Source organism: Strix uralensis, chromosome 1 (genome assembly GCF_047716275.1).
Source record: "Strix uralensis isolate ZFMK-TIS-50842 chromosome 1, bStrUra1, whole genome shotgun sequence".
NCBI classification, from domain to species: domain Eukaryota; kingdom Metazoa; phylum Chordata; class Aves; order Strigiformes; family Strigidae; genus Strix; species Strix uralensis.
In genome coordinates this window covers 166,017,128-166,040,563 of record NC_133972.1, presented here as the reverse complement: position 1 = coordinate 166,040,563, position 23,436 = coordinate 166,017,128, and the positions used below count along the sequence as shown (strand labels likewise).

The following is a 23,436-nucleotide window of genomic DNA, read 5'->3' as shown; positions in this document are numbered from 1 at the left end:
TCCTCTGCCACCTCAAGCCCCATTCCCGCTCATTCTCCATTCAGACCAGTGATCAGTACGTTAAGTATTTCTATTGTCTGCAAATAAGATGCTGCTAGAGCACAACTGACCAACAGCTGGCTCTGCCCTGGGTGCTTCTAGTCACTGCAGGCACTGTAGAGTACTAATTCATAAGCTTTTGTAATCCTTAATAAAATTAAGTCAGCCGGCTTTTAGCTTAGATGTGTTTTTTGTTGCTTTTCTTAGCGTTCCTACCTTCTTGTTCAGTAACAGATCTTCTTATGAGGAAGTTTACAAAGGACCCTAATGAGGACCCACCCAAGGTCTGTTAGGGACCTCGACTAAATTCTGCCTTGAGTGATGGATCTGAGTATTAGCCTTTTCCTTTTGTTTTCTTTCTGTGATAAAATAGTTTTTGAAGGAGCAGTATTTTTGGATGCAGGCTGAGGGAGTTGCAGATTCCAATGGCAGCACTTCTCTTCCCCATGTACGCTTTTCCACTGCTCTTGTATTTTGATGTGACCTTGTACAAAATTCCTCTCAAGCATATTCCCATGTCTACATCAAGTTGTATACCAACCAATTTTTCTTCTGATACCATATAATCAAAGAGCAAATAACATGACTAAGGGGTGAAAAATTTCTAGGTATGTGCTGCAGTTGCACAGGTAACAGAGTAGTACATGTGGTCATATCTTAATATCTTATATACTAGGCAATTGTTCTTTTTTATACAATTTTTCTCATTTGAAAGAGAAGTTCCTGACAGGAACCTTGTGAAGCCTTATATTTTTTCAAACTTGTTTACATCAGACACACTTTTAGGAAGTAGAATCCTTTCAGATGCCACACTTAAAGTCTCAACCTTATGGGATACAAATTACCTCCCCCAATCCCTGAGTTCATCAGAACAGCCCTGGATTCTGTTACAACTGGGCAGATCAGAGAAGTTAAAGCTACATTCAAAACATTTACATAGATGAGTTTTCACAGCATTCTCAAACATAAATTGCAACACAGACTGGTCATGGCTTTGCACAGAGAAGTATCATTGTGTGTCGCAGGTCTGCTTGCTTTAGATCCTTTCTAAGCACTTTTTGTCTGTCTGGACTGTGTGTGTAGTATGATACAGAGGTAGCTGACATAGCATTACTACAGGTAAGCTCTTGTTGAGATCCAGGAAGTGTGGATGTATCAGCAAGCTCAGGGCTAATTCTAAGTTTTACAGGTTTATGCATTGCACTCCACCATACAAATAGAAATGCCCTTTGATGTTAATTGCAGGAGCAATTAAGCTAAAATAATGAATTTGGAAAAAAGAATCAAGCCTAAAACTAAGAAAGAGTTTGATAGCTTGGAGTGGGATTTCCATCTGATAATATCCAAAATTATTTTGTTTCCCTTTTAAAGCAAATTAATCTTTGTTCATACAGCTGACCTGATAAGGTTATTAAAATCATATATGATGTGTCAACTGCAATGAAATGGTAACTTTATGCAGGATCAGCCTTCTTTTAAAATTGAAATAAAATGTCTGGATATGTAAGAATTTTTTTTTTTAATGACCGGGGTACCTCAAACATCACTAAGTGGTTCTGCTGCATAAAGGAATGCACTTAACTTAAAAAGTTATCATTCACAAAGGTGAATTAAAATGAGTCTTAGTTTTCCCTTGCAGCAAGACTGCAGGCAGGGAGAGTTTCATAGACCTTCAGTTTGACCCAGTATGGCTGCTCCGAGATTCTCACGATCAGCCCTTCCCCTGCTAGTTTTTTGAATGTTTTAATTAATTTTCAGATATCTCAGAATATTTTTTACTTGTTGAGTACTATATAAACAGCATTAGCAAAGAGCTGTGATATGGGACAAATGGCCTGATTTGATGGTCACTGAAGCTGGTGGAAAAGCTAAACGCTGTGAGCTTTCCAGGAGGTTCAAAGAGAGTTACAGAAGCTCAAATTACTCTCAATTGCATTCAGTCAATAAGTACTCTACTCCCTCCACCATGGCCACTCAATTCACTCGATGAGGCAAAATACCCTTTGACGAGGCAAAATACCCTTTCTGAAAATTGTGTGTTTAGCATAATAGTGCACTACAGTGAGTTTCAGTGAGTTGCTGAGATGGCAGACTTATGGTGTAATATGTGCTAAAAGCTCATCTGCACACCCATAAAGGAGCACAGAGAGACAACAGCAGAAGGAGGAGCCCAAATATGATTCTATAAATACTACCCTGACCCAGCGGCTTTCAGACTCATCCCAGGAGCCATCAGCCCATCAGAGGCACATCTGCAGCAGTCCAGAGGAGCACAGGGGCACGAAGGCAGGTGGGAACCCAAATTAAGGACTCAGAGGAAGGCACACTCTGTCTGGACCCCTCCCAGGGCTGTCCCAGAAGAGCCTCAGCCCGTGTCCAGAGGTGAAACCCACTCAGATAAGTGAACAGCAGAGCAGCTTTGGGACTGAAAAGTGTTGCAGCCTGGGGACATGGGACACATTATGGGCAGGTGTGTCTCTAAGGGTGATGCCATGGGGAGTGGGCTGCTGAGGACCAGGGGCATGCCGGCCAGCTCTGTGTGTGTGTGTGTGCTGGTCTGTACCAGCAAGTGAGGTAGGGCTGATGCCTGGGGGTCATATGTCCAGTGCCAGCCACTGGGGAGGCTGAGATCCATGGGCAGCTACTGGGCAGACTAGAGTGTCTGAGCCCAGCTGCTGGAGGGGTCCAGCATGTACAGATGTGTATGTATCTGAATATTCCCACTAGTGTCCCTCTGTCCTGTGAGAAGTGAGAAGGATACCGTCTGTGTGAGTGCTCCGTGTCTCTGCCAGTTGTGTATGTATTTATATATATGGTGTATACATGTGCTCTGGGTTGTGCCTACCGGCTATACGTGCTCAGGCTCCATGCTGGTGGAACCTCAGGTATGAAGCTGCGCCAGCCTCACCTCTCTTGGACTGTCAGACCCAGCACAATATGATTTCCACTGGCAATATGCTCTCTCCTTTATTTGTAGTGTTGTTGAAAGTAGAGTAAGCCTGGGAGAAGAGTAGAAAGATACATGGTATTTAGTATTGTAATTTCTCATTTCCTTCCTTTTGTGGGTTGAACTTGTAATGTGTGCAACAGGCATAAAACTACTGCACAGCAAGCTGGTTGGTGTATTAATTTCCTCGAATTTGAAGTCTGACAGTTGAGATAGGGCTTGGGGCAGGGTGAGTATTTTGAGGAGCAACAGGAAGGGCAACAAAAAAAAGCTGTATATAAATCTTTGTGTGAGTGTGTGTGTGTACAAACTATAAGCTAGCACCTACCTGTAAAGTATTCACTAATGCACAAAGTTTATGCATCAAAAGCTTGTGGAACAGTGAGTTTCAGATATGAATGTTAGTGATTAAAAAAGAAAACACCTCTAAGTCTAAATATGATGTAGACACAATATATTTTAACTACACAGACAAACATGAAACAGCAACGTCCTTCAAAAAAGCAGTCCAAGCTCAGAATTAACTGCTTCCTGTTGAGAAGAATATGAAAAGAAACCCAAAATACTCCCAAGAAGTAAATTAATGTATGTATAGAAATTCTTCAGTAGCTGACCTAGTTTTAAAGACCATTGGGAATTTATGTCCATTGCCTGTAGAGAGACAGGGTGGCCAGGGAAATCCTTCCGTGATGAAGTCCATGTATCCATGAAAATAACGTTGGACTAAATTTCCTCATTGGCATAATTCCACTAAATGAAAAGAAGCGATGTGAAGAATGAACATGGCCCCGTGTTTTCACGTTTGAGCAAAAGGACCTTAAAATGTTCGTTTTAGTTTAGCTCCCAAACAAAAGCTCTTTTGTAACATCTTAATTGTCTAATTCCCATTTTTGTTTCCTTTTCTGTAAGGTGAGAATTTTACATTCCTTTGTTGTCAGTGGAAGTATTTTTCCTACTCCAGGGAAAAATACTCTCATTAAATCAAATCAATCATATTTTACTAGATTTATGCTTTCTTTTTGTCAGTGATACATACAGACATCAGGAGAGATACCTACTAGCATGTTTTATCTATTTGTCTGAAGATGAAGTTTTGCTCCCTAAGGTTGTATAATTCTTCAGTGTCAAGCAGCTGATTTATAGTACTTTTGTGTATAATAGTTCTACAATCAAATCATTTTGATTGCCAGGACATCTTGTTCAGGCTCCATTTGTCTTACATGGATTTGACTTTATTTTTGTATACTTTAAGGTATGATGAATTGATATCTTGCACAGTATGAAACATATAGAGTGGAACAATGACTAAGTTTACAAATGGCTTTGTTCCTTTCTCCTTTCAAAGGGATTTATCTTAACATTGCATGATATATATCTTCAGTAATGTTTTTGACCATGAAACTTAAACCAACTCTGAACTCTCACCAAATGCATCTTCTGTATAATAGTGCTTTTGCAAAATGTCTTGTTACTATACACAGGTTTTTTTTTAGCAGCTGGATCATTTTCCTACATGAAAGCCCAGCAGGTTTACAAGTATTTCAACAAATGGAGTGATCTGGACATACCACGTTAAAGTTTTCTGATTGAGGCAGAAAAATAAAGCTGAAACAACAACCTGTGTCACTTGTTTTTATGAGAAAAGGTTCTGCCCTTGTTCTCCATATCATCACTGGAGCAAAATGTTATTTATAGTGTATCTTCTCTTTTGCAACAGCCTGCAAGTGTGTTCACTGGGCTAATCTTAATCTTCAGTTTGCTCTTCAAAATGAATGCTTCTGATGTGAGGCTACTTTACAGGAAGCATGACCTCATTCTGCCTCTGTGCCGCTGATTGCACAGGCTGTTTTCAAAAGGAAACAGAGGACTTCATAGACCTGCCTTTCTGAAGACCCAGGGCTAATCTCTTCCAGGGAGCTGCAGAAGGAGCACCCTCCACTTATCATCTCAGAGGCTCTCGTGTTGATGATGAGAAACTTTTTTGCATACACATGTTAATAGTGAAATGGATTTTCCAGGTTTGGAAGATTTTACACATCTTTATCTCTTAATATATCTGTCAGCTGAGGAATAACTAGCCTTTGGATTCATTTCTGTATTGCTCTTCAGGAAGTTTTGTATTTTGTGAAAGTTGTTATCATTACCTGCAGGGAGAAAAGACTAGACTGTGCTTCAAAAATGACTAATATGTGTGAACAAATGAACTACATTTGTAGACACTTAATTTGGTAGGTACAATAGAATAAAACCGGTTGCCTGGGCTTTAGCTATTTTAATAGTTAGCACTATATTTTAGTACATATTAATGTTTAGAATATAAACATGGGCAGGGGATTGCTGGCTACTAATTGAGGGCATCATTGGCTTAAAGATTAATTTCATTTTTGAGGGAAAGGTAATTAAAACTAACTGTTTTGGACAATAACTTTTTGTTTCTATTGCAACATGGGCTTTTGGGTGTTTTGAAATTCAAGTGGGGTTGTTGCCTTAAACTTTTATTTTAATTCTTGACATAAAATATTGCCGCATTCACCTCAGATTCACTTTTAGTGAGATTTCTTAAAGCTGTTGGTATTTTCTCATATCATACTTTAAAGGTTCCGTATTGATGCTCCTTTTGTGAATTACAGATATAATACTACTGATTCACTGTACAGTGGTGGTTGAGATGCTTTGTTTTGGCTTGCTTATATTGTTACTATAGCTTCTCATTCTATTAATAGCCAAGAAATGGGACTGAATATTAAATGAAAGCAGAACACTGTGCAGTATTGTCAACAACATGATGTTTACGTGCTTTCTCCAGCATTGATTGAATTATGATTTTCAGGAACCCTCTTCATTAACGCATGAGACAAAAATTTTCGTGATCAAGGGTAGCAAAAAAATCCATTGGACTGCCTGTTCTATGACTGTTTACAGAAGCTTGGTGTTAACATGACTTAAAATAGTTTGAAAGCAAACTACAACTGTTTATTAACGGTTCTTCAAAAGAGAAAAAGTCATCTCCTCCCCAGTAATGTATTTGTATATGTATATTTCTCTTTCTTTTATAAATATATGTATATACTCTATTTTACCTTAAATTTTACTTCTGCAGGGGGTGGCAGATAAACAGGTATCCTGCAGAGACATATCTTGCAAATTTATAAGACAATTCAAATTAGTAAAGGAAAGACTGTGGTTTGTTCTGCAACTTTGATCAGTATGTGTCAACACTTCTTAATGAAAGAACTACGCATATGTAAAATGCTATTGTTAAAAGTTATTGGGTTTAGTGGTTGCTACTTTATATTATCATAACTGAGAAAATCACTTTCAATACAACTGTGTTATGGGTTTCAGTAGTATAATTGATGCTGAGGTATACTTCTGCATCCATTTTCAAACAAATTTGCTCTAGAATCAATCACTTTTGCCTAAACAAGAATATATTCTAACTAATAATATATATATTGATGATACTATTTTACACATCCTGATTTTCAAACAAGACAAAATAAAATATAGTCCTGTTTCTTTTTAAACTCTTTTAATCTATATTAGCTGTTATCCCAGGGTGTATGAAACAGTCCTTTTCAAGATGGATGAAATATCACATGTTGCATCAACACCAGGAGCAAGTAAATTTGTGCACATTCACCAGAGGTTTTGATTAAAAAACTCTGTTGTGGAGGGGATTTTATTTGACTGATAAGATTTGGGATTTTTCAGGTTTTAGTTTATATCCAGATCAACAAACCACCTGTCAAGTTCTTCCTGTATTTTCTTTTAGAGTTTGTATGAATTTCTTGGGTTTGATATAATATTTTTGCACAATTAAAAATCATGATTTTGCCTTAAATAAGAGAAATAATTTAAGGAGCTAAACGTATATGAAAAAAATGGGTCTACAACATGTCAGGCTATGAAATACACCACTGCTCTCACTTTTTGTACAACTTGCTGTGTGACATTCTGACTTTTGCTACTTGATCTCTTTGTATCTCCACCAAGTTTCTTGCAATTGTCTCCTCCTCAGTTGTTTTTGCAAGGGTTAGAGCATAATTTTCTCCTGCTATAGTGAATTTTTTTTTTTTCAAAGTGTAGGAGGAACAGTATGTATGGGAGTAGGGCAATAGGACTGATTTGTATAAAATACCCTGGAAGGTTTCACTTCCCTTCTTTGGTGACCCTGCCTGGTCCCAATGCTCAGTCAGCCTTCACATCCAGGCTGTGACTGACAACCGAACTCCAAATCAGGATAAACAAGATTACCAAAGTAGAAACACTGACCTTCATGTCTTTTCTTTGCCTATGCTCATAACTGAACATAAAAAAATAATTCTCTTAGACCTATCTCCTCTCATAGGTGAATGATGGGCATTTACTAACAGTGTTGTGAGCATGATGCTCTAAAGACACAGGAGAGGCAAGGTAATATAGGGAGAGATCATATCTTTTATCTTTCCATGTAATAACGGATATAAATTATCCCTATGGATAGCCATTGCTCATATTTTGTAAGACTGGTTCTGTCAGATGCTGAACATCTGGCAGCACTTTGCAGACTTGAGCCATGGTAATCCAGACAAATCCTATTTCCTTAGTCTTCTGCCACAATATTGTTGTCAAATCTTTGCCACTTTCCCTGTCCCTATCCCTGTTGTGCTATGTCCACAATTTTCATCTGAAAAATATATCGTATTGCTAATGGTGGCCCTTCCATTCTACTCTGTATCTATTGTCAGTACATGTACTATTTTTGTCATGAAGCAGAATTCTGGGAAAACACCATTAAAATTACTGCAGCTATTGCATTTGTGTCCATAATTATTTCTCTCAAGGTTGTAAGCTGTGCAGGGTACAAATATCTGATTATGATTGGCTTTGATTTTGTGTTTTCCCGCTTGAAATAAGTTTGCTATAAACACTATGTATTTCCCCCATTCTTTCATTTGTTTTATCTCCTTTAATCTCTCCCTAATTTCATTTTCTTTTTTAGCTTATTTTATGATATTTTTGATATGCACAAGGCACCTGTCAGTGAAAACCTGTCAACTGAGCAGTCAGTGGATATGATAACAACTCTTTCTTATTTGGCCTTTGCCTCTGCAGGTTCAACAGCATTTAATGAAGAACACAGACACAGCCTCTCACAATGTATTTTTCCAAGGTACTGAGGAAAATTATATTTAATTTTATTTTTATTTTGTTGAAGATTTTGTAAAATCCCTTTTGGGCCACCTAGAATTGATATTAATGTAATTACTGTTTTAAATGGAAATTTTAAATGGAAGGTTTCGATCCTTGGAGAAACAAAGAGAGGGGTTAGTAAAACTGCCACCTTAGAATTCTGGAGGGCAAACTTCGACCTCTTCAAAAGAATGATTAACAAAATCCCTTGGGAGGCTGCCTTGAAGGATATGGGAGTCCAGGAAGGCTGGACATACTTCAAGAGAGAAGTCTTAAAGGCACAGGAGCAGGCTGTTCCCACGTGCTGAAAAACAAGCAGGCGGGGAAGGAGACCGGCCTGGCTAAACAGGGACCTTGGGCTGGATCTCAAGAACAAGAGAAGAATCTATTGTCTTTGGAAGAGGGGCCAGGTCTCTCATGCAGACTACAAAGATGTAGTGAAGTTATGCAGGGAGAACATTAGGAGAGCCAAAGCGCAGCTAGAGCTCAACTTGGCTGCAGCTGTTAAGGATAATAAAATACGTTTCTATAAATTCGTTAACAGCAAAAGGAGGATTAGGGAAAATCTCCCTCCTTTATTGGATGCAGAGGGAAACATGGTAACTAAGGATGAGGGAAAGGCTGAGGTGCTCAACGCCTACTTTGCCTCAGTCTTTAGCAGTGGAACTGGCTGTTCCCTGGACACCCAGCCTCATGAGCTGGGAGATGGGGAGAGGAAGCAGAATGAGGTCAGCACAGCTGAAGAGGAGGTGGTCAGAGACCTGCTACACCACTTGGATGCACACAAGTCTGTGGGACCAGGTGGATTACACCCAAGGGTGCTGAAAGAGTTGGCAGATGTGCTCACCAAGCCACTTTCCATGATTCACCAGAAATCATGGCTAACTGGGGAGGTCCCATTGGACTGGAGGGTGGCAAATGTGACACCAATCTACAAGAAAGGCAGAAAGGAGGATCCAGGAAACTATAGACCTGTCAGTCTGACCTCGGTGCCAGGGAAGGTCATGGAGCAGGTCATCTTGAGTGCCATTAAAAGTCATATAATGGACAACCAGGGGATCAGGCCTAGTCAGCATGGGTTTATGAAAGGCAGGTCCTGCCTGACAAACCTGATCTCCTTCTATGACAAGATGACCCAACTATTGGACGAGAGAAAAGCTGTCCATATTATCTACCTAGATTTTCAAAAAGCATTCGACACAGTTCCCCATAGGATTCTCATAGAAAAACTGGCTGCCCATGGCCTGGGTGAGCAAACGGTCTGCTGGGTCAAGCACTGGCTGGATGGACGGTCCCAGAGAGTGGTGGTCAATGGAGCTAAATCCAGCTGGCGGCCGGTCACAAGTGGTGTTCCTCAGTGCTCGATGTTGGGACCATTTCTGTTCAACATCTTTATGGATGATCTTGATAAGGACATAGAGTGCATTATCAGTAAATTCGCAGACGACACCAAGTTAAGCGGGAGTGTCGATCTGCATGAAGATAGGGAGGCTCTACAGAGACTTGGATAGGTTGGATCGGTGGGCCAACGTTAACAGGATGAACTTCAACAAGGCCAAGTGCCAGGTCCTGCACTTGGGCCACAACAACCCCCTGCATCGCTACAGGCTTGGGGAGGTGTGGCTGGAGAGCTGTCTGGAAGAGAAGGATCTGGGGGTTCTAATTGACAAGCAGCTGAACATGAGCCAGCAGTGTGCCCAGGTGGCCAAGAAAGCCAACGGCATCCTGGCTTGTATTAGAAATAGTGTGACCAGCAGAAGTAGGGAGATGATAGTCCCCCTGTACTCTGCACTGGTGAGGCCACACCTTGAGTATTGTGTCCAGTTTTGGGCACCTCAATACAAGAGAGATATCGAGGTGCTGGAGCGAGTGCAGAGGAGGGCAACGAAGCTGGTGAAGGGCCTGGAGAACAAATCCTATGAGGAGCAATTGAAGGAGCTGGGACTGTTCAGTTTGAGGAAGAGAAGGCTGAGGGGAGACCTCATCACTCTCTACACCTACCTGAAAGGACATTGTAGAGAGGTTGGTGCTGGTCTCTTCTCACAGGTGATTAGTGACAGAACAAGGGGGGACGGCTTTAAACTCCAACAGAGGAGGTTTAGACTGGTGTGGTGGTTTAGCCCCTGCCAGGGTCTGAGACCACGCGGCCGCTCCCCCACAAAGGGAGTGAAATACAAAGCCCCAAGACTGAAATAAGGAAAGGTTTAATACAACAGTGCCATAGCAACACAACCAACAACAACAATAACAATAACAGTAATAGTGATAGCAGTGAACAGAGCAAAATAGCTACCAAATACAGCAGTTTGAAGCACGATGTACAAAACCACGAGTGCACCGCGCTCCGCGCCAGGAAAATGTGACCTGCCAGGATGTGACGTCGGCATGGTATCTGAATAACCCGGCTAGAGCTCCCCCCCACTGCTGGGGAAACTTAACCCTATCCTGGTTAAACCAGGACAACTGGACATTAGGAAAAAAAATTTTCAGAGAAAGAGTGATCAGACAGTGGAATAGGCTGCCCAGGGAGGTGGTGGAGTCACCATCCCTGGATGTGTTTAAGGGTCGTTTAGATGAGATGTTGAGGGATATGGTGTAGGGGAGAACTTTGTAGAGTAGGGCTGATGGTTGGACTCGATGATCCCAAGGGTCTTTTCCAACTGGAATAATTCTATGTTTCTATGATTCTATGATTCAGAAATACTGCTGTGGAGATTGGAAGCACTGGTTACAAGGTTTTGGAGTATCTCTGTTCCACATGCTTCTCCCTCCACTGAAATTATGGTATCCCTCTGTGACATGCCATATGTGATAGTTAAACCTGCTTCTGAAACCCACATCAGACTCTGAATCAATCCATTTTCTTATTTCTTTCCATGGATGTGACTGCATGGCCACTTGGATCTCAAAGGGGTTGAGGAGAAAGGACTAAAGATAAATCCAATTTTACTTGAGCTAAGTAAAATGTCTACAACATTTAGATTCTTTCACCTCTGTCACTACTCACTTCTATTTTAAATACCACATAGTGTATTTTTCTGTGCTATATTTAATCTCAAAATCAATTGTATTTCAGTGCTGGATAAAGTTATCACTATGTGTAGACTTTAACCTATGTTGTTCTAGCTGCATGGTATTCTAGGATTTGTGAGAATTAGAAGTCATGTATCCTTAAATATTATCATAGAATTACAGAATCACAGAATACCAGGTTGGAAGGGACCTCATGAATCATCTGGTCCAACCTTTCTTGGCAAAAGCACGGTCTAGACAAGATGGCCCAGCACCCTGTCCAGCTGAATCTTAAAAGTGTCCAGTGTTGGGGAATCCAGCACTTCACTGGGGAGATTATTCCAGCGGCTGATTGTTCTCATTGTGAAAAATTTTCCTCCTGTGTCCAGTTGGAATCTCCCCAGGAGTAACTTGTACCCATTACCCCTCGTCTTTTCCATGTGACTCCTTGTAAAAAGGGGAGTCTCCATCTTCTTTGTAGCCACCCTTTAAATACTGGAATCTTCATTAAGTATGGCTAGGTTACAAAAAGCAAATAAATCCTGCCTAGTTCAGAGGCACTCAGGCTTGCACCATTTACAGTAACTCAGAGAAGCAAAATAATGGAATACCTCTGACAGCTCCAGGTAGGTATAGATCTGGCAGGACTCCTTCGCCAAGAGAACTGCCACAGAAATACACCATGTGCTTCTCAATTCAAGCTGGCTCCATGCATTCATGAAATGCTCCACCTGGAATGAAGCCCTCCTGTAATCTGACACTCTGGAAAGTGTGATGCAGGCACACTCTAGCTGGCCAAAACCCTCTAGGTCCAGAAGTAGTATCATTATATCCACATATTTTAGCTCTATATCATTACCAGCTCCCATCAGCTGGTAATCTAAATTCACTATCATTAAATCATGGGTTTGGTCTGTCTAGATATTCACTGAATTAAAGGGTTTCGTTTCTCCTTTTCAGTTATGCTTGTGTCTTTTTGGATGATGACCCTGCCTATGAGTGTTGTTCCACAAATCCTCTGACAGGCTCCCTTTCCACATGTCGCCACAGCCCTCGACTGCTTTCTAATGGTTATTACGTTTTGACAGAAGACAGTTTTCTGACTGATGAAGAGGGCAACATCACACTGACACCATCCCAGACAACTGTTACATATAAAGAGAATTTGGTTCGGTAAGTGAACTACATGCAGATTTTACTCAATGTTGGCAATTGCCTCCACATCTCTGGACTTACCTGGAGGTATCTGTGTGGCTGTCTACATTTTGCTTGGCATAAGAGCAGCATTGCTTCTTAATGAGAACATCTCAACTGATTTAGTTTAGAGAGTGCAGTGATTGAAATAGCTTGATTTTCAGTCATGTCTAATCTTGCTACTCAAAAAGCTCTTCGATACACAGTTGTTGCTATAATTGCAGTTGTGTCCAATAAAGAAAAAGGAAAGCCAATGGGGTGTTACCATGATAACGAATAAGAAAAAATTGTGTGTACATATATATATATAAAACTCATATATATATAAAAATAAAAAAGGTCTGGTCCTGGAATTCTTACTCAGGGAAAAATATCTCTTGATTTCAGAAGAACTCCGGTTTAAGAAGGTATATAAAATGTAGTTAAAAAAAGTTGAAGTACAGTGGATTCAGGCTGCACCAAATGGGGTATGGTAGGGTGAAACTCATGGGTAGCATGAGACCACTCAGAGCAGTATCACAGCCCAGTAACCGTAGTCTCATCTGGCATCACAATATCCAGTATCACAACAGCATGAGATATTGCCATGCTGCTAACACATTCCCTGACATTATTGAGGGGTGCAGCACTCATTCCTGGTGACATACCCAGGGTCAAGAACAGAGCTAGGAACAGCACCTAAAACCTGGATCTTTCATGTCAGTCTTGCAAGCTTTAGAGCTATGTCCCTGCTCAACAAGAATAATTAAGTCTATTCCTTGACAACGTGTCTGTTCTTTCTAGTGTATTCAGGCGAAGGAAGAAAATCCGTCGCTCTCTGGCCAGCTTGTTCAATCTCAGCACCTCCAGTTCATGGCCCAGCAGTAATATGGATTCCTCCCATGTAGATGATCCTTGGCCTGATGGATGCAATAAACTAGAAGCCAGTCAGAGTGATACCGGTAAGCCCTGACCAGGTACCAAGTAATCGAGCTACAACATTACAGTCTATATTTAGTGGGACTTGGGTATCTCTTTCTATAGGTTTTGCAGGAGTTGTCTACCAAGATGTGCAGGTAAAAGGTTTGCAGGTTACAGAATTGTAAGTAAGTGGTGAATTGAGCTCTTGGCATTAAAACAAGAGTATGAGTCCACAAAGACTTTTGTGCCAAAACCACATTTTTAGACCGAATTTGAATCTGAAGTCATCACCAGTGATATTTATACTGGTGTTGTTAATATCTGGCACTGTCTGCCTTCACTTGGGTGTTTTAATAACTTCATTGTGTTATGCTTTATGCAGTTTTGTATTTACTCTGCATATTTTCTCCTGCATACATTGAACCTGCCAATTCCCTACCCTTAGCAATTTGGAAACCTCCCTGTAACTAAGTAATTAACTTCCCTACCCCCCAAAAAATTGATCAACGCAAAGTCTCAAAGCTCTTCTTTAGTGCAATCTCAGTTACACATGCACTTTTTGTAGGTGATTCTGACTTTTCTTCTGAATATAATAGTCGTGTGCCACAAAGGCAAACTCCAGTATCTAATGGAGCCCCTCTCACCAAAGATGATGAGTTTCTTCAGCCTGAGAAACCACTCTGTGCTTCAAAATCCTGCTCTCCATTTATGATAAATGCAAATGGAGAGACTTTGAGCAATGCAGGTATGTTACATTCTTATTCTGATATGCCTCATTTTTAGTCTTAAAATTGGTATTTACTTGCTTACTCCTCCCTGGTCACATCTTTTCCTCTCCTATTTTCAGTGATAAATGGAAAAAGAAAAAAGTGGAGTGAAGAGGAAAATGGAGGAAAGGGCAGGGAAACAAAAACTGAAACAGGCAATTATTCAGAAAGGCTTGTTTTCTGAGAGCATGGAAGGCACAGTGTCTCTATGGCTGTGGGGGAAAAAGACTCCTGAGAGACACCCAGGGCATAAAAATTAGGTTTACGCTTTGAATCACTCTAGGCGAATTCTCTTAAAAAGAAGCTGAAGAGACTGGCCTCACAGGCTGAAGGTAGTCTTTGCAAACACCTCCTGTCATATATTTACTTTCCTGAAAACTCATGAAAATTATTTTCCTGATTTTTGTTTTAGAATCCAGGACAGTGCAAAATGTCCTTTCTCAGATGGTTGCACTGATCACATGTTTAATCATTTCAATATGTACAAGGTAATATTTTTTTTTTTATTTGTTCTGATATTAATACTTACTCCATTTCAGTTGGTGAATAAAACATAAGTTAAGGGTCACATTTTCAAAGTCAGATATAACTTTTAATATTTTTTCACATGATAGTTGATGTAGGCAAATATCCAAGCTATATAGATATGCACAAAAATAGGAAATATGTATGCAGATATGAAAACTACTTTGTCAGGTGTGCTTGGACAGGGGTTTTGAAAGGCTGAGTAGAATCAGAATGGATCCATGTCTTTCTAAGTGACCAATGTGGGTGTTTCTCTCAGTCTGGAAATGCTGAGGTCTTTCTAGGAGATTATCCTCAATAGATTAAGTAATTAATTTTCAAATTAAGTTTCAAATTGCAGTTCATCTACCAGAGTTCAGAGGGTTCATCTGCAAGAACCTACTCTCCTCCTCCCACCCAGGCTTCATGTCTATTAACTCAATATGCATCCTTTTTTTTTTTTTTTTTTTAACATTTATGTGTATTGTTATGTTCTCAGATATTTTCTGGGAGGATTGTCTGCCACTTTGTTGCTGATAATTTTAGTTTGTAAGTACAGACTTTCTTTATATTCAACACACGATATTTTACTAAGTACATCCATGGCTCTTACTGATGCTAACAAGAGCAATATGGGGGCATATGGGGACAGAATGTAACTTTCAATCAGTTACAGGACTTTGCATTTAAATTTCACAGTTCTTTTGTCCCAAGATGCTGCTGTGTCATCTTTCTTCAGTCTTGACACGTCTTTCAAAACAGCTAAGTTTTGGTAAGTGACTCTAACATCATGTAATGAATAGAGGAATTTAGAAGTTTTATATTAAGAAGAGGTAGGAGAGATACCTTCTGTTGTTTTCCTATCAAAGGATAGAAGACATGATCTGAAGTAACTGATGAGGATTTGGCTTTTCCTGTTACTGATTTTTATTCATAGAAACTCTGTTTATTTTGAAAAACTGCCTTTTCATAATGTACAATATATGTTGTAACACCTATTTGTTAGCTGAAAAGGACGATAAACCTAATATGCCATAACATGAAGATGCAGATACAGAGCAAGGTTAGTAACTTAGGAATCCAGAGGTGTGCTTTCAAGCCTTGCACTGAAGTCCACCCCCAGGCCAAATGAGCCTTTATTTTTGTCTGGAAAAAATAAAAACAGCTAACTATGCTGCTAGCCACATCACCACCTTCCAGGGACTAGAGAATTGATATGATTTGGCCCCACTAACCCAATGCACCATTAGGTTCAGGACAGAGCTTTGCCTTTGGCTTATAATGTGGTCTGATAAATGTCTTAGAAGTATTAAATCAGTCTGAGGAACTGATTTAAGGTGCTGATGTTGCTGTTTCTGACTGCTTTATTTCAAAGTTTTCCACAGAGATGTAGCTTCTAAATCCTTCTGGAGAAGAAGACTTACATATATAGAAGGTCTGAATTATATCTTTAGAGCAAGCTCATACATAGGCCTCCATGCTGAAAACATGTATGTATATGCTGGATTTGTGAATTATCATTCTTTCACTTTTTACGCAGCAAAAAGTTCTTTTAAGCATATACAATCTAAAATCTCCTAAGAATAAAACCACTTGGGCTTATCTGAATTTTTATGTGGTGAAAGTGAAGCTCAAAAGGATACTGTTTGATTCTGAAACTGTGTCAGGGTTCAGGAGTTCAGTGTATCCCAAGGGCAACAAGACAATCTGGCAGATCTCTTAGCCTTTGAATTGAGTATATTGGAAGTTAGAAACAGCAAGGCACAACTTGGAGAGCCACATTGCAATGATAATCTGAGATTTTGAGCATCCAAGGGCTTTAGCACAGCACCTTGGATACTCAAGGATGGTATGTTACACTTTGTTATTATGTCATGATTCCATATAAAGACAACACCACCAGGTTAGGACTAGCGTGCTGCAAAGTGCATGCGCCAAAATACGGCTTTCTGACTTCCTGAATAGTTTAGTCCTGAGTCATAAAAAAAGCTGTGCTTCACAAGAAGAAAACAAATACACTCTAAGAGCTTTTTAGTCACTGGTATACAGAGAATACCTCTTTTATGCTCATCACAAGTGAGAAGTTACGTGCTCAAACAGGTAATCCTACAGTTTAACTAAATTTGGCAAATCACAACCTGCATATATACTCACAGTTTGTGGTTTAAATCAAGACATACAAAAGTGTATGCTTTATTTTTCTCCCCCCAGGAAATAATCGGAAAGAAAGAGTAACTGGTGAGTATATGTTTAAATTTACAAAGAATTCCTCTACATTTCGGGTGAGCCCTATTACAAAACAGGTTCAAGCATGCCAGAAAGGTTCCCTGGACTTTTCATTAAAAGAAGGTTTAGCTGCAGGACCCTTGCCAGTTTCCACTGCGAATTACTCCACTTTGCTGTCTAAAACGCTTCTTTGAATTTATTTGGATGAAATATTTTTTATTGTTTGACAACAGTTGCTAAAGAGTGTAAGCTGTTAAACAACTGCTGTGCTTCAGCACAGAGAAAACATGTTTTTCAGTAACGGGCAAAGCAAGTCCTCCTTTTTCCAAGTTTAAACTGAATGGTAGTGCCAGGTGCTGTACTGCTCTAACTTGGTATCACTCTACTGAAGGAGTGAAGCAGCATCAACATGTATTAGTCCAGAATATCTGGAAAATATTTACAGATTCTTCTCTTCCTTATTCTTTTTCAGTCAAGCCTCATCCTCAGTCTCCAGTTTCTGTTTACCAAGCATTTCTAAGTTATGGTGCAGCTCAGGACCTTTAAAACAAGAGCACTGATTTATTTGTACTTGGAGCTGGCCATCCCAGTCCTGACTCCGTTATTTCCTTTATCTCTTTACTTTGAAAAGAAGGAACTAAGTGGAGCTGTGCCAGGGTTTGCATTCCTTACAGTGTGGATAAAACAGCCTTGTTCATCAGTTTGCTAGATGAGTGCAGTTCAGCTTCTGAAATCTAAAGGCATCTGCACAGCTGCAGACACAACTTGGGAAACCTTTGTCAGTCCTCAGAAAGAGGATGTTCAAACTGAGCATTTTAGAATAATATTCTGGCATTTGATCACTTTGCAGACTTACTAAAGCCTATGATGAAAAAATACATCCTATTGACCCAGTGGGCCAAGCAGTGGATGCTAGATATGGCACTTCTTAAAGCCAGTGGGACTGTTTATGTAAGGGCTGCAGCACCAGAACTGTAAAGTTGTCTGATTTTGAAAGCCAGTATCATTATTAATCAAAGCAGGTACTACAGGATGGAGAATCTAACTAAATACAGACTGGCACAGGATACTGAGAGACAGGATCTCCAGCATTTCAAAACAAGCTTGTCTCTTGCCTTTTGTAGAAACTTCAAAGCAGAGTAGTTACCTCTCTATATTTCAAAATCAATTCACTAACAGTTTTCATTTTTCTTCCTCCTCAAATTTATTTTCTTTAGCATCAAACTATTTGATACCTCCTTATGGCCATCATTACACATGTTCCTGTGGAAAAAAAATAACAGAATTGTTAGTATTCTTCCTTCAAAATGCAATTCTTTATTTTTATTCTGGTCAAACTGTGAGTGAGGCCATACTTCTTGGTGACTATCTGAAAGCAGTCATCTGAAACAATTGCTGTACCTCTAGTCTCTTATGTCAGTTAAATCCTATGTAGGCATGGGGTCCCACAAACATTTTGGTAATAAATTGATGGTAAAACGTGTTTTGTAATCCACATGAAAACATCTTTTTATTAAAGAATTATGTCTTCCCATACTTCATATATCAATTTTTTGTAACAACGTGCTTTCAAAGACAACGGATTTGGATAGTGGTTACCACATATTTCAGAAGCTTTATTGTCTCCTGTGTGTGCACTGCCTTTTGGCCTTTATGCTGAGCATTATGAAAAAAGAAGAAAGGAAGAAAGAAATATTATTGGAAGGAAAGCACTCCTCAGAAAACCAGGAATCAGGATGTGGAGAAGCAGTGATGAATCTGAATTACCTGGATTCCTGTACAAAAATATGAGACCTGCAGGTATTTACTTTGGAAACACTGAGCCCTATTTTTCAGCTTGGATCTTTGCTACAACAGAGACTAAATTACACATACAATCTGTGGGTAACCAAAACCTGTTATCTTGTGACTCCAGGCTTTTAATAATCTGCTTCTTAAAATATCTCCCTCTATGCCAGTTTATCTAGGACAGCATGGATTTCATCTTCCCGTGCAACAAAACAATGATAATGTGTGAGGACGCTATTGCCCACTAAATCATTCCATAACTAGCGCTGCTTCTAGTCTCTTGTCCCCTGTTGTGCTAAAAGCAGAGCTAGCACAGCCCCAGCTGGTAAATCAGACATGAAATGCTGCTGCGGAAGGGCTAGGTCTGCCCATGGGGTACAATCAGGCTGGCAGGCAGAACGTCAGGGGTTTGAAAATTCTGCAGCAAAAGCACACAAACAAAAGGTTCTGGTGGAAGAAAGAATCGACAAAACTGAAACACCACTGTCTGTCCAAATCTGTGTCCAAGCCAAACTCAAGCAAGTTATAGATGTATTTCTAGCATCAAAATTCTGAATAAGTGATGCAATGAGGAATAGAGTACTTGCAATTAAGTTAAAATGTGCATTTTGTCTTTCAAAGTGTAAATAGATGGTTATATTTTGAAGATAAGCATCAACAGCTCAGCATTAAGAGCTCAAAGAGGGAAATTTCACCCAAATTACCAATTTTGCAGAGTAATTTACTTCTGCCCAGTGCATTAAATGGACTTTATATGAAGGCAGACCATCTGATGTAACAAGACCAGGTTTTATAGTTTCAATAAATGGCAAAAATAGGATGTTCTTCTTCATAAAACATGTATTATGTAACTATAATAGTAGTTCTAATACTTATCCTCATATTTACTTGTAGTTAATACACTTGAATAATTTTGCCAGTATTAAATAATTCTGCTTCTTTATTTACTTTAACTATGGAGACAACTGAGAGTAAACATCATTGTGTAATATCTATAAATATTGCGTTACCTATTTTATTGCTACTTGTAACAGGTCCATTACTAAATGCACTCTTTAAACTAAAGGCTTATAAAGCTCTTTAGGGTTTAAATAACCTCCTCGAAAAATAATCTGGAAAATGAAATCCTATACTGAGAGAAAAGTCTAAGATTGCAATTACCCTGCAGTCATCGAAGTGATTATGCTGAAAACTAGAAAAGCCTGAGTTCACTGTAAACTAGTTAGTTCACTGTAAACTAGTGAAGAAAAAGCTGATTCAGCTTGCCAAAAATTTGTTCTAAAATGAATTTCTATAATCTGTCTATGAATAAATATAAACTGTAAATTGGAATTGGTGTGATCTGGAGAGAGGGAAGTTCTGGGACAATTTGGCAATTGGAATTCAAGGGCTGAAAATAATATGCTTGGGATCTGTTAAAATCCGCCCTCCATGATATTCATTAATGTTGAATTAACAAAGTTCTATTCAGTTACCAGACTGGTGGGCTTTGGTAGTTGCCTTCCATATATAATGGACATAAAAGGAAACCTTGTATTGTTTCTTTGAAAAGAGGCACAGTAATATGTTATGTTCAATCCCATTGGATGAAAATTTTAAGCCAGAATCCATTTGACAAAAAGTTGAAGGCATTTTCTAACCTAAGTATTTCAATTCAGACTTTCAGAGGTAGTTAGTATTTGCAGCTTCTGTTATCTGGAGAATCAAGCCTAGGATAATTGTGAAATGTAATTGTAGCAAAGTAAAACCACTTGTTGATTAATGATTAACTAGCGCATCTACAAACAGAGAAAACAACTAGAATTTTATGTTTCTGCCCCCAGTGATTACAGTTACTCCACTTTAATATATTTAGAAAAAGAGAATGAAAGAAGAATTTAATTCTATAGATTTATAACCCTTGTGCATTATCTCATACTGTTTGTTACTATTATTTTTTATCATTACAACTTGTCTTATACTCTTAGTTCTTGCTGGGTTCAGCTGAATTTCAGGGTCATTCTTAAGTATATATCATGTAGTGCTTTATAGCGGGAATGTTCATGTTGAAGGGAACAGTAGCAAGCACAATAATAGTATTTATGGCATCCCTTAGTTTACAATGTTCCTAGTCTGTGAGCAAGTCTGTTTTGTATTTATCCTGAAAGCATTACTCACAGAAGCCAAACCCTACACAGATTAACATTTTTTATTAAAATTATATGGAATAAACCAGACTGGTACAGAATACAGGTATGGTCATTTAGTCCAGTTCTGCAGAATCTGCTCCTCAATGTATTTTTTTTGTGAAATAGCTGCAGTGATTTGTAAACCTCTGTACATTTTAGTATACACTGAGCAAAACTCTTACTTCATTTTATATTATTTACTTTTTATGGTTTCTTATGCTGCCTTTTTTTTCCCTTCTGTCTGGCATTTACTTATCAGTAAAGTTGTTCCTCTTTGCATTTCTTCCTGTATTTGAGGGTATTGTCAATAATGAGGATTATTATTAGGAATTGCATATATTTCAATGAATTTATCATTTGTGAGCTTATGTCCTATCCTGTAGATTGTGTGCTCTTTGGGAGAGGATTTATTGGTACTTTGGTGTGAACATGAAAGCCTCATTTTGTTACAGTTACTAAGTATGTTACCACCATAGACTATAATAATAATAATTATTATTATAACAACAGCAACAATAATATTAATATCAGTGAAGCCCAAACCAATAATAATAATGTAATAGGAAATAAATAGAAAGACATAGGTTCAGATTCTGGGTGGGTATCAATCAGCTGATCTCCACCAGCTAAGACTCTGACCTGCAGCATTTTAAGAGCTAAGATTTGTCCATGGATATCAATTTGCTGGGTCTGCAGCACTTTACCTGAGTATATACTAATGGAGTGAACACATATTCAAAATACTTCTGATGCACTGTAATAATAATGCTATAAAGCTTATTTTGTGTCATGACAGAAATATGTTTTATATTGCATTGTTTTATGCATTTAACAAGTAAACTTTTAATGTATTAAAGCAGTAAAGCGAATTTCTTCAGGGAAGGCATACCAGATGGGACCTTTTTCTTCTTTCTCAACTCCATTCTCCTGTTAGTAATGTGGCTCATTACATTATCGCTGTCATGTACACTGCTTCAAGTTAATAATTTGGGCTTGTGCTATGTAAAGCTCTTAGTACATAATTTGAGTGAAAAATAATTGCATGAAAATAATGAACATAGTAAGGTCAATGTATGTAAATATAAAATGTGTATTTAATTTGAAAATAAATTAATGTATAAGTCTCTTGAGAAGTTGTATGACACCATACCTGCAAGTTACATCAAACCTGTATACGTACATTGTGTTGATGTATGGGCTGCAAACGTTTTGTTCAATGAAGCATATTGTAAGAGCAGCTCACATATAGGTCTGAATGCTGAAAGCATGTGTGTATGATGTGCTGGATTTATCAGTTTTCATTCTTTCAAATTTACACAGCAGAAAATTCTTCCAAGCTATAAAATATAAAAATCTGCAAAGGATAAAAACATTTGGTCTTATCTGAATTTTTATGTGGTGAAAGTGAAGCTCAAAAGGATACTGTTTGATTCTGAAACTGTGTCAGGGTTCAGGAGTTCAGTGTATCCCAAGGGCAACAAGACAATCTGGCAGATCTCTTAGCCTTTGAATTGAGTATATTGGAAGTTAGAAACAGCAAGGCACAACTTGGAGAGCCACATTGCAATGATAATCTGAGATTTTGAGCATCCAAGGGCTTTAGCACAACACCATTGATGCTCAAGGATGGTGTGTTACACTTTATCAGTATGTCATTATTCCCAGTAAAATCAAGGTCATGGATTAATAAGGCTCATTCTGAAGACCCTGCAGTTTGAAGAAGGACAAGAAACCAGTGTGATTATCCTACTTCAGCATCTAGCTTTGCTGCATGTGTACCAGGCTACCAGGTTAGGACTAGCGTGTTGCAAGTGCATGCTCCAAAATATGGCTTTCTGCCTTCCTGAATAAATAGTTTAGTCCTGAGTCATAAACAAAGCTGTTCTTCACAAGAGGAAAACAAATACACTCCGAGAGCTTTTTAGGCACTGGCATACAGAGAATACCTCTTTTATGCTCATCACAATTGAGAAGCTACTTGCTCAGACAAGTAGTCCTACAGCTTAAGTACATTTGGCAAACCAGGACCTACATATATATTGATTATAACAAACTGTGGTTTAAATCAGGACTTACAAGTACAAGAGTTTGCAATGAAGTTGAGCCGGGAAGAAGGGAGTGGTGGAGGGAAGGTGTTCTTAGATTTGTTATTATTGCTCATTATTGTGCTCTAATTGGCAATAAATTAAATTAATTTCCCCAAGTCAAGTATATTTTGCCCATGATGGTAATTGGTGTGTGAACTCCCTGTCCTTATCTCAATCCATGAGCTTTTCATCATATTTTCTCCCTCTGTCATGTTGAGGAGGGGGAGTGAGAGAGCAGCTGGGTGGACACCTGGCAGGTAGCCAAGGTCAACCCACCACACCTTAGTATATAGCAATTTAATTAATTGTGGATTTTATTTTTCTTTCTTCAGAACTATCGTATAGAATCTCTGCAAAAGCGATTAAAAAACAGCAGGCTTTTAGCATAATGAAATAATGTAAGTATTTCTGTGCAGTACAATATAGACATAGTATTTAAAATACTGGACACAGCAAGAACGAGATTTTTTTCTTCTTCTTGAAAATGATTACACTGATTATGAGCTATGCTCTGAAGTAAAAAATTAATAGTCCTAGGAAAAAGTGCAGCTCTAAAAGTCATTATTTGAAGGGGCCTGCAATTTAATATGAAATAAATGGGTAGGTAGGGGAAGGCCTCACCAGTGGCC

The 23,436-nt window shown here is 38.8% G+C and overlaps 1 protein-coding gene across 6 annotated transcripts; it reads left to right on the top strand.

The window, feature by feature from the left end:
* The first annotated feature begins 2,258 nt into the window (after positions 1-2,258).
* Positions 2,259-21,844, top strand: TMEM71 (transmembrane protein 71). Of its 6 annotated transcripts, none has more exons than XM_074888137.1 (11): positions 2,259-2,509; positions 4,480-5,004; positions 8,084-8,141; positions 12,134-12,346; positions 13,151-13,308; positions 13,833-14,012; positions 14,447-14,522; positions 15,038-15,087; positions 15,238-15,310; positions 16,750-16,776; positions 17,982-21,844. In XM_074888137.1, exons 2-10 carry the CDS (start codon positions 4,992-4,994, stop codon positions 16,754-16,756), a joined length of 828 nt encoding a protein of 275 aa, XP_074744238.1. In that variant the 5' UTR covers positions 2,259-2,509; positions 4,480-4,991; the 3' UTR covers positions 16,757-16,776; positions 17,982-21,844. The 6 variants fall into 6 exon arrangements, with proteins under 6 accessions (XP_074744238.1, XP_074744246.1, XP_074744221.1 ...); XM_074888145.1 differs by having other exon boundaries at positions 17,237-21,844; XM_074888120.1 differs by lacking the exon at positions 16,750-16,776 and having other exon boundaries at positions 17,237-21,844.
* Positions 21,845-23,436: the final 1,592 nt, after the last annotated feature.

What these genes read in the sequence shown, in the direction of transcription:
- TMEM71 (XM_074888120.1), top strand. An exon ending in AGAGACTTTGAGCAATGCAG is followed by an intron (nt 14,013 to 14,446) that starts GTATGTTACATT and finishes TTTTTGTTTTAG; the next exon opens with AATCCAGGACAGTGCAAAAT. An exon ending in ATCATTTCAATATGTACAAG is followed by an intron (nt 14,523 to 15,037) that starts GTAATATTTTTT and finishes TTATGTTCTCAG; the next exon opens with ATATTTTCTGGGAGGATTGT.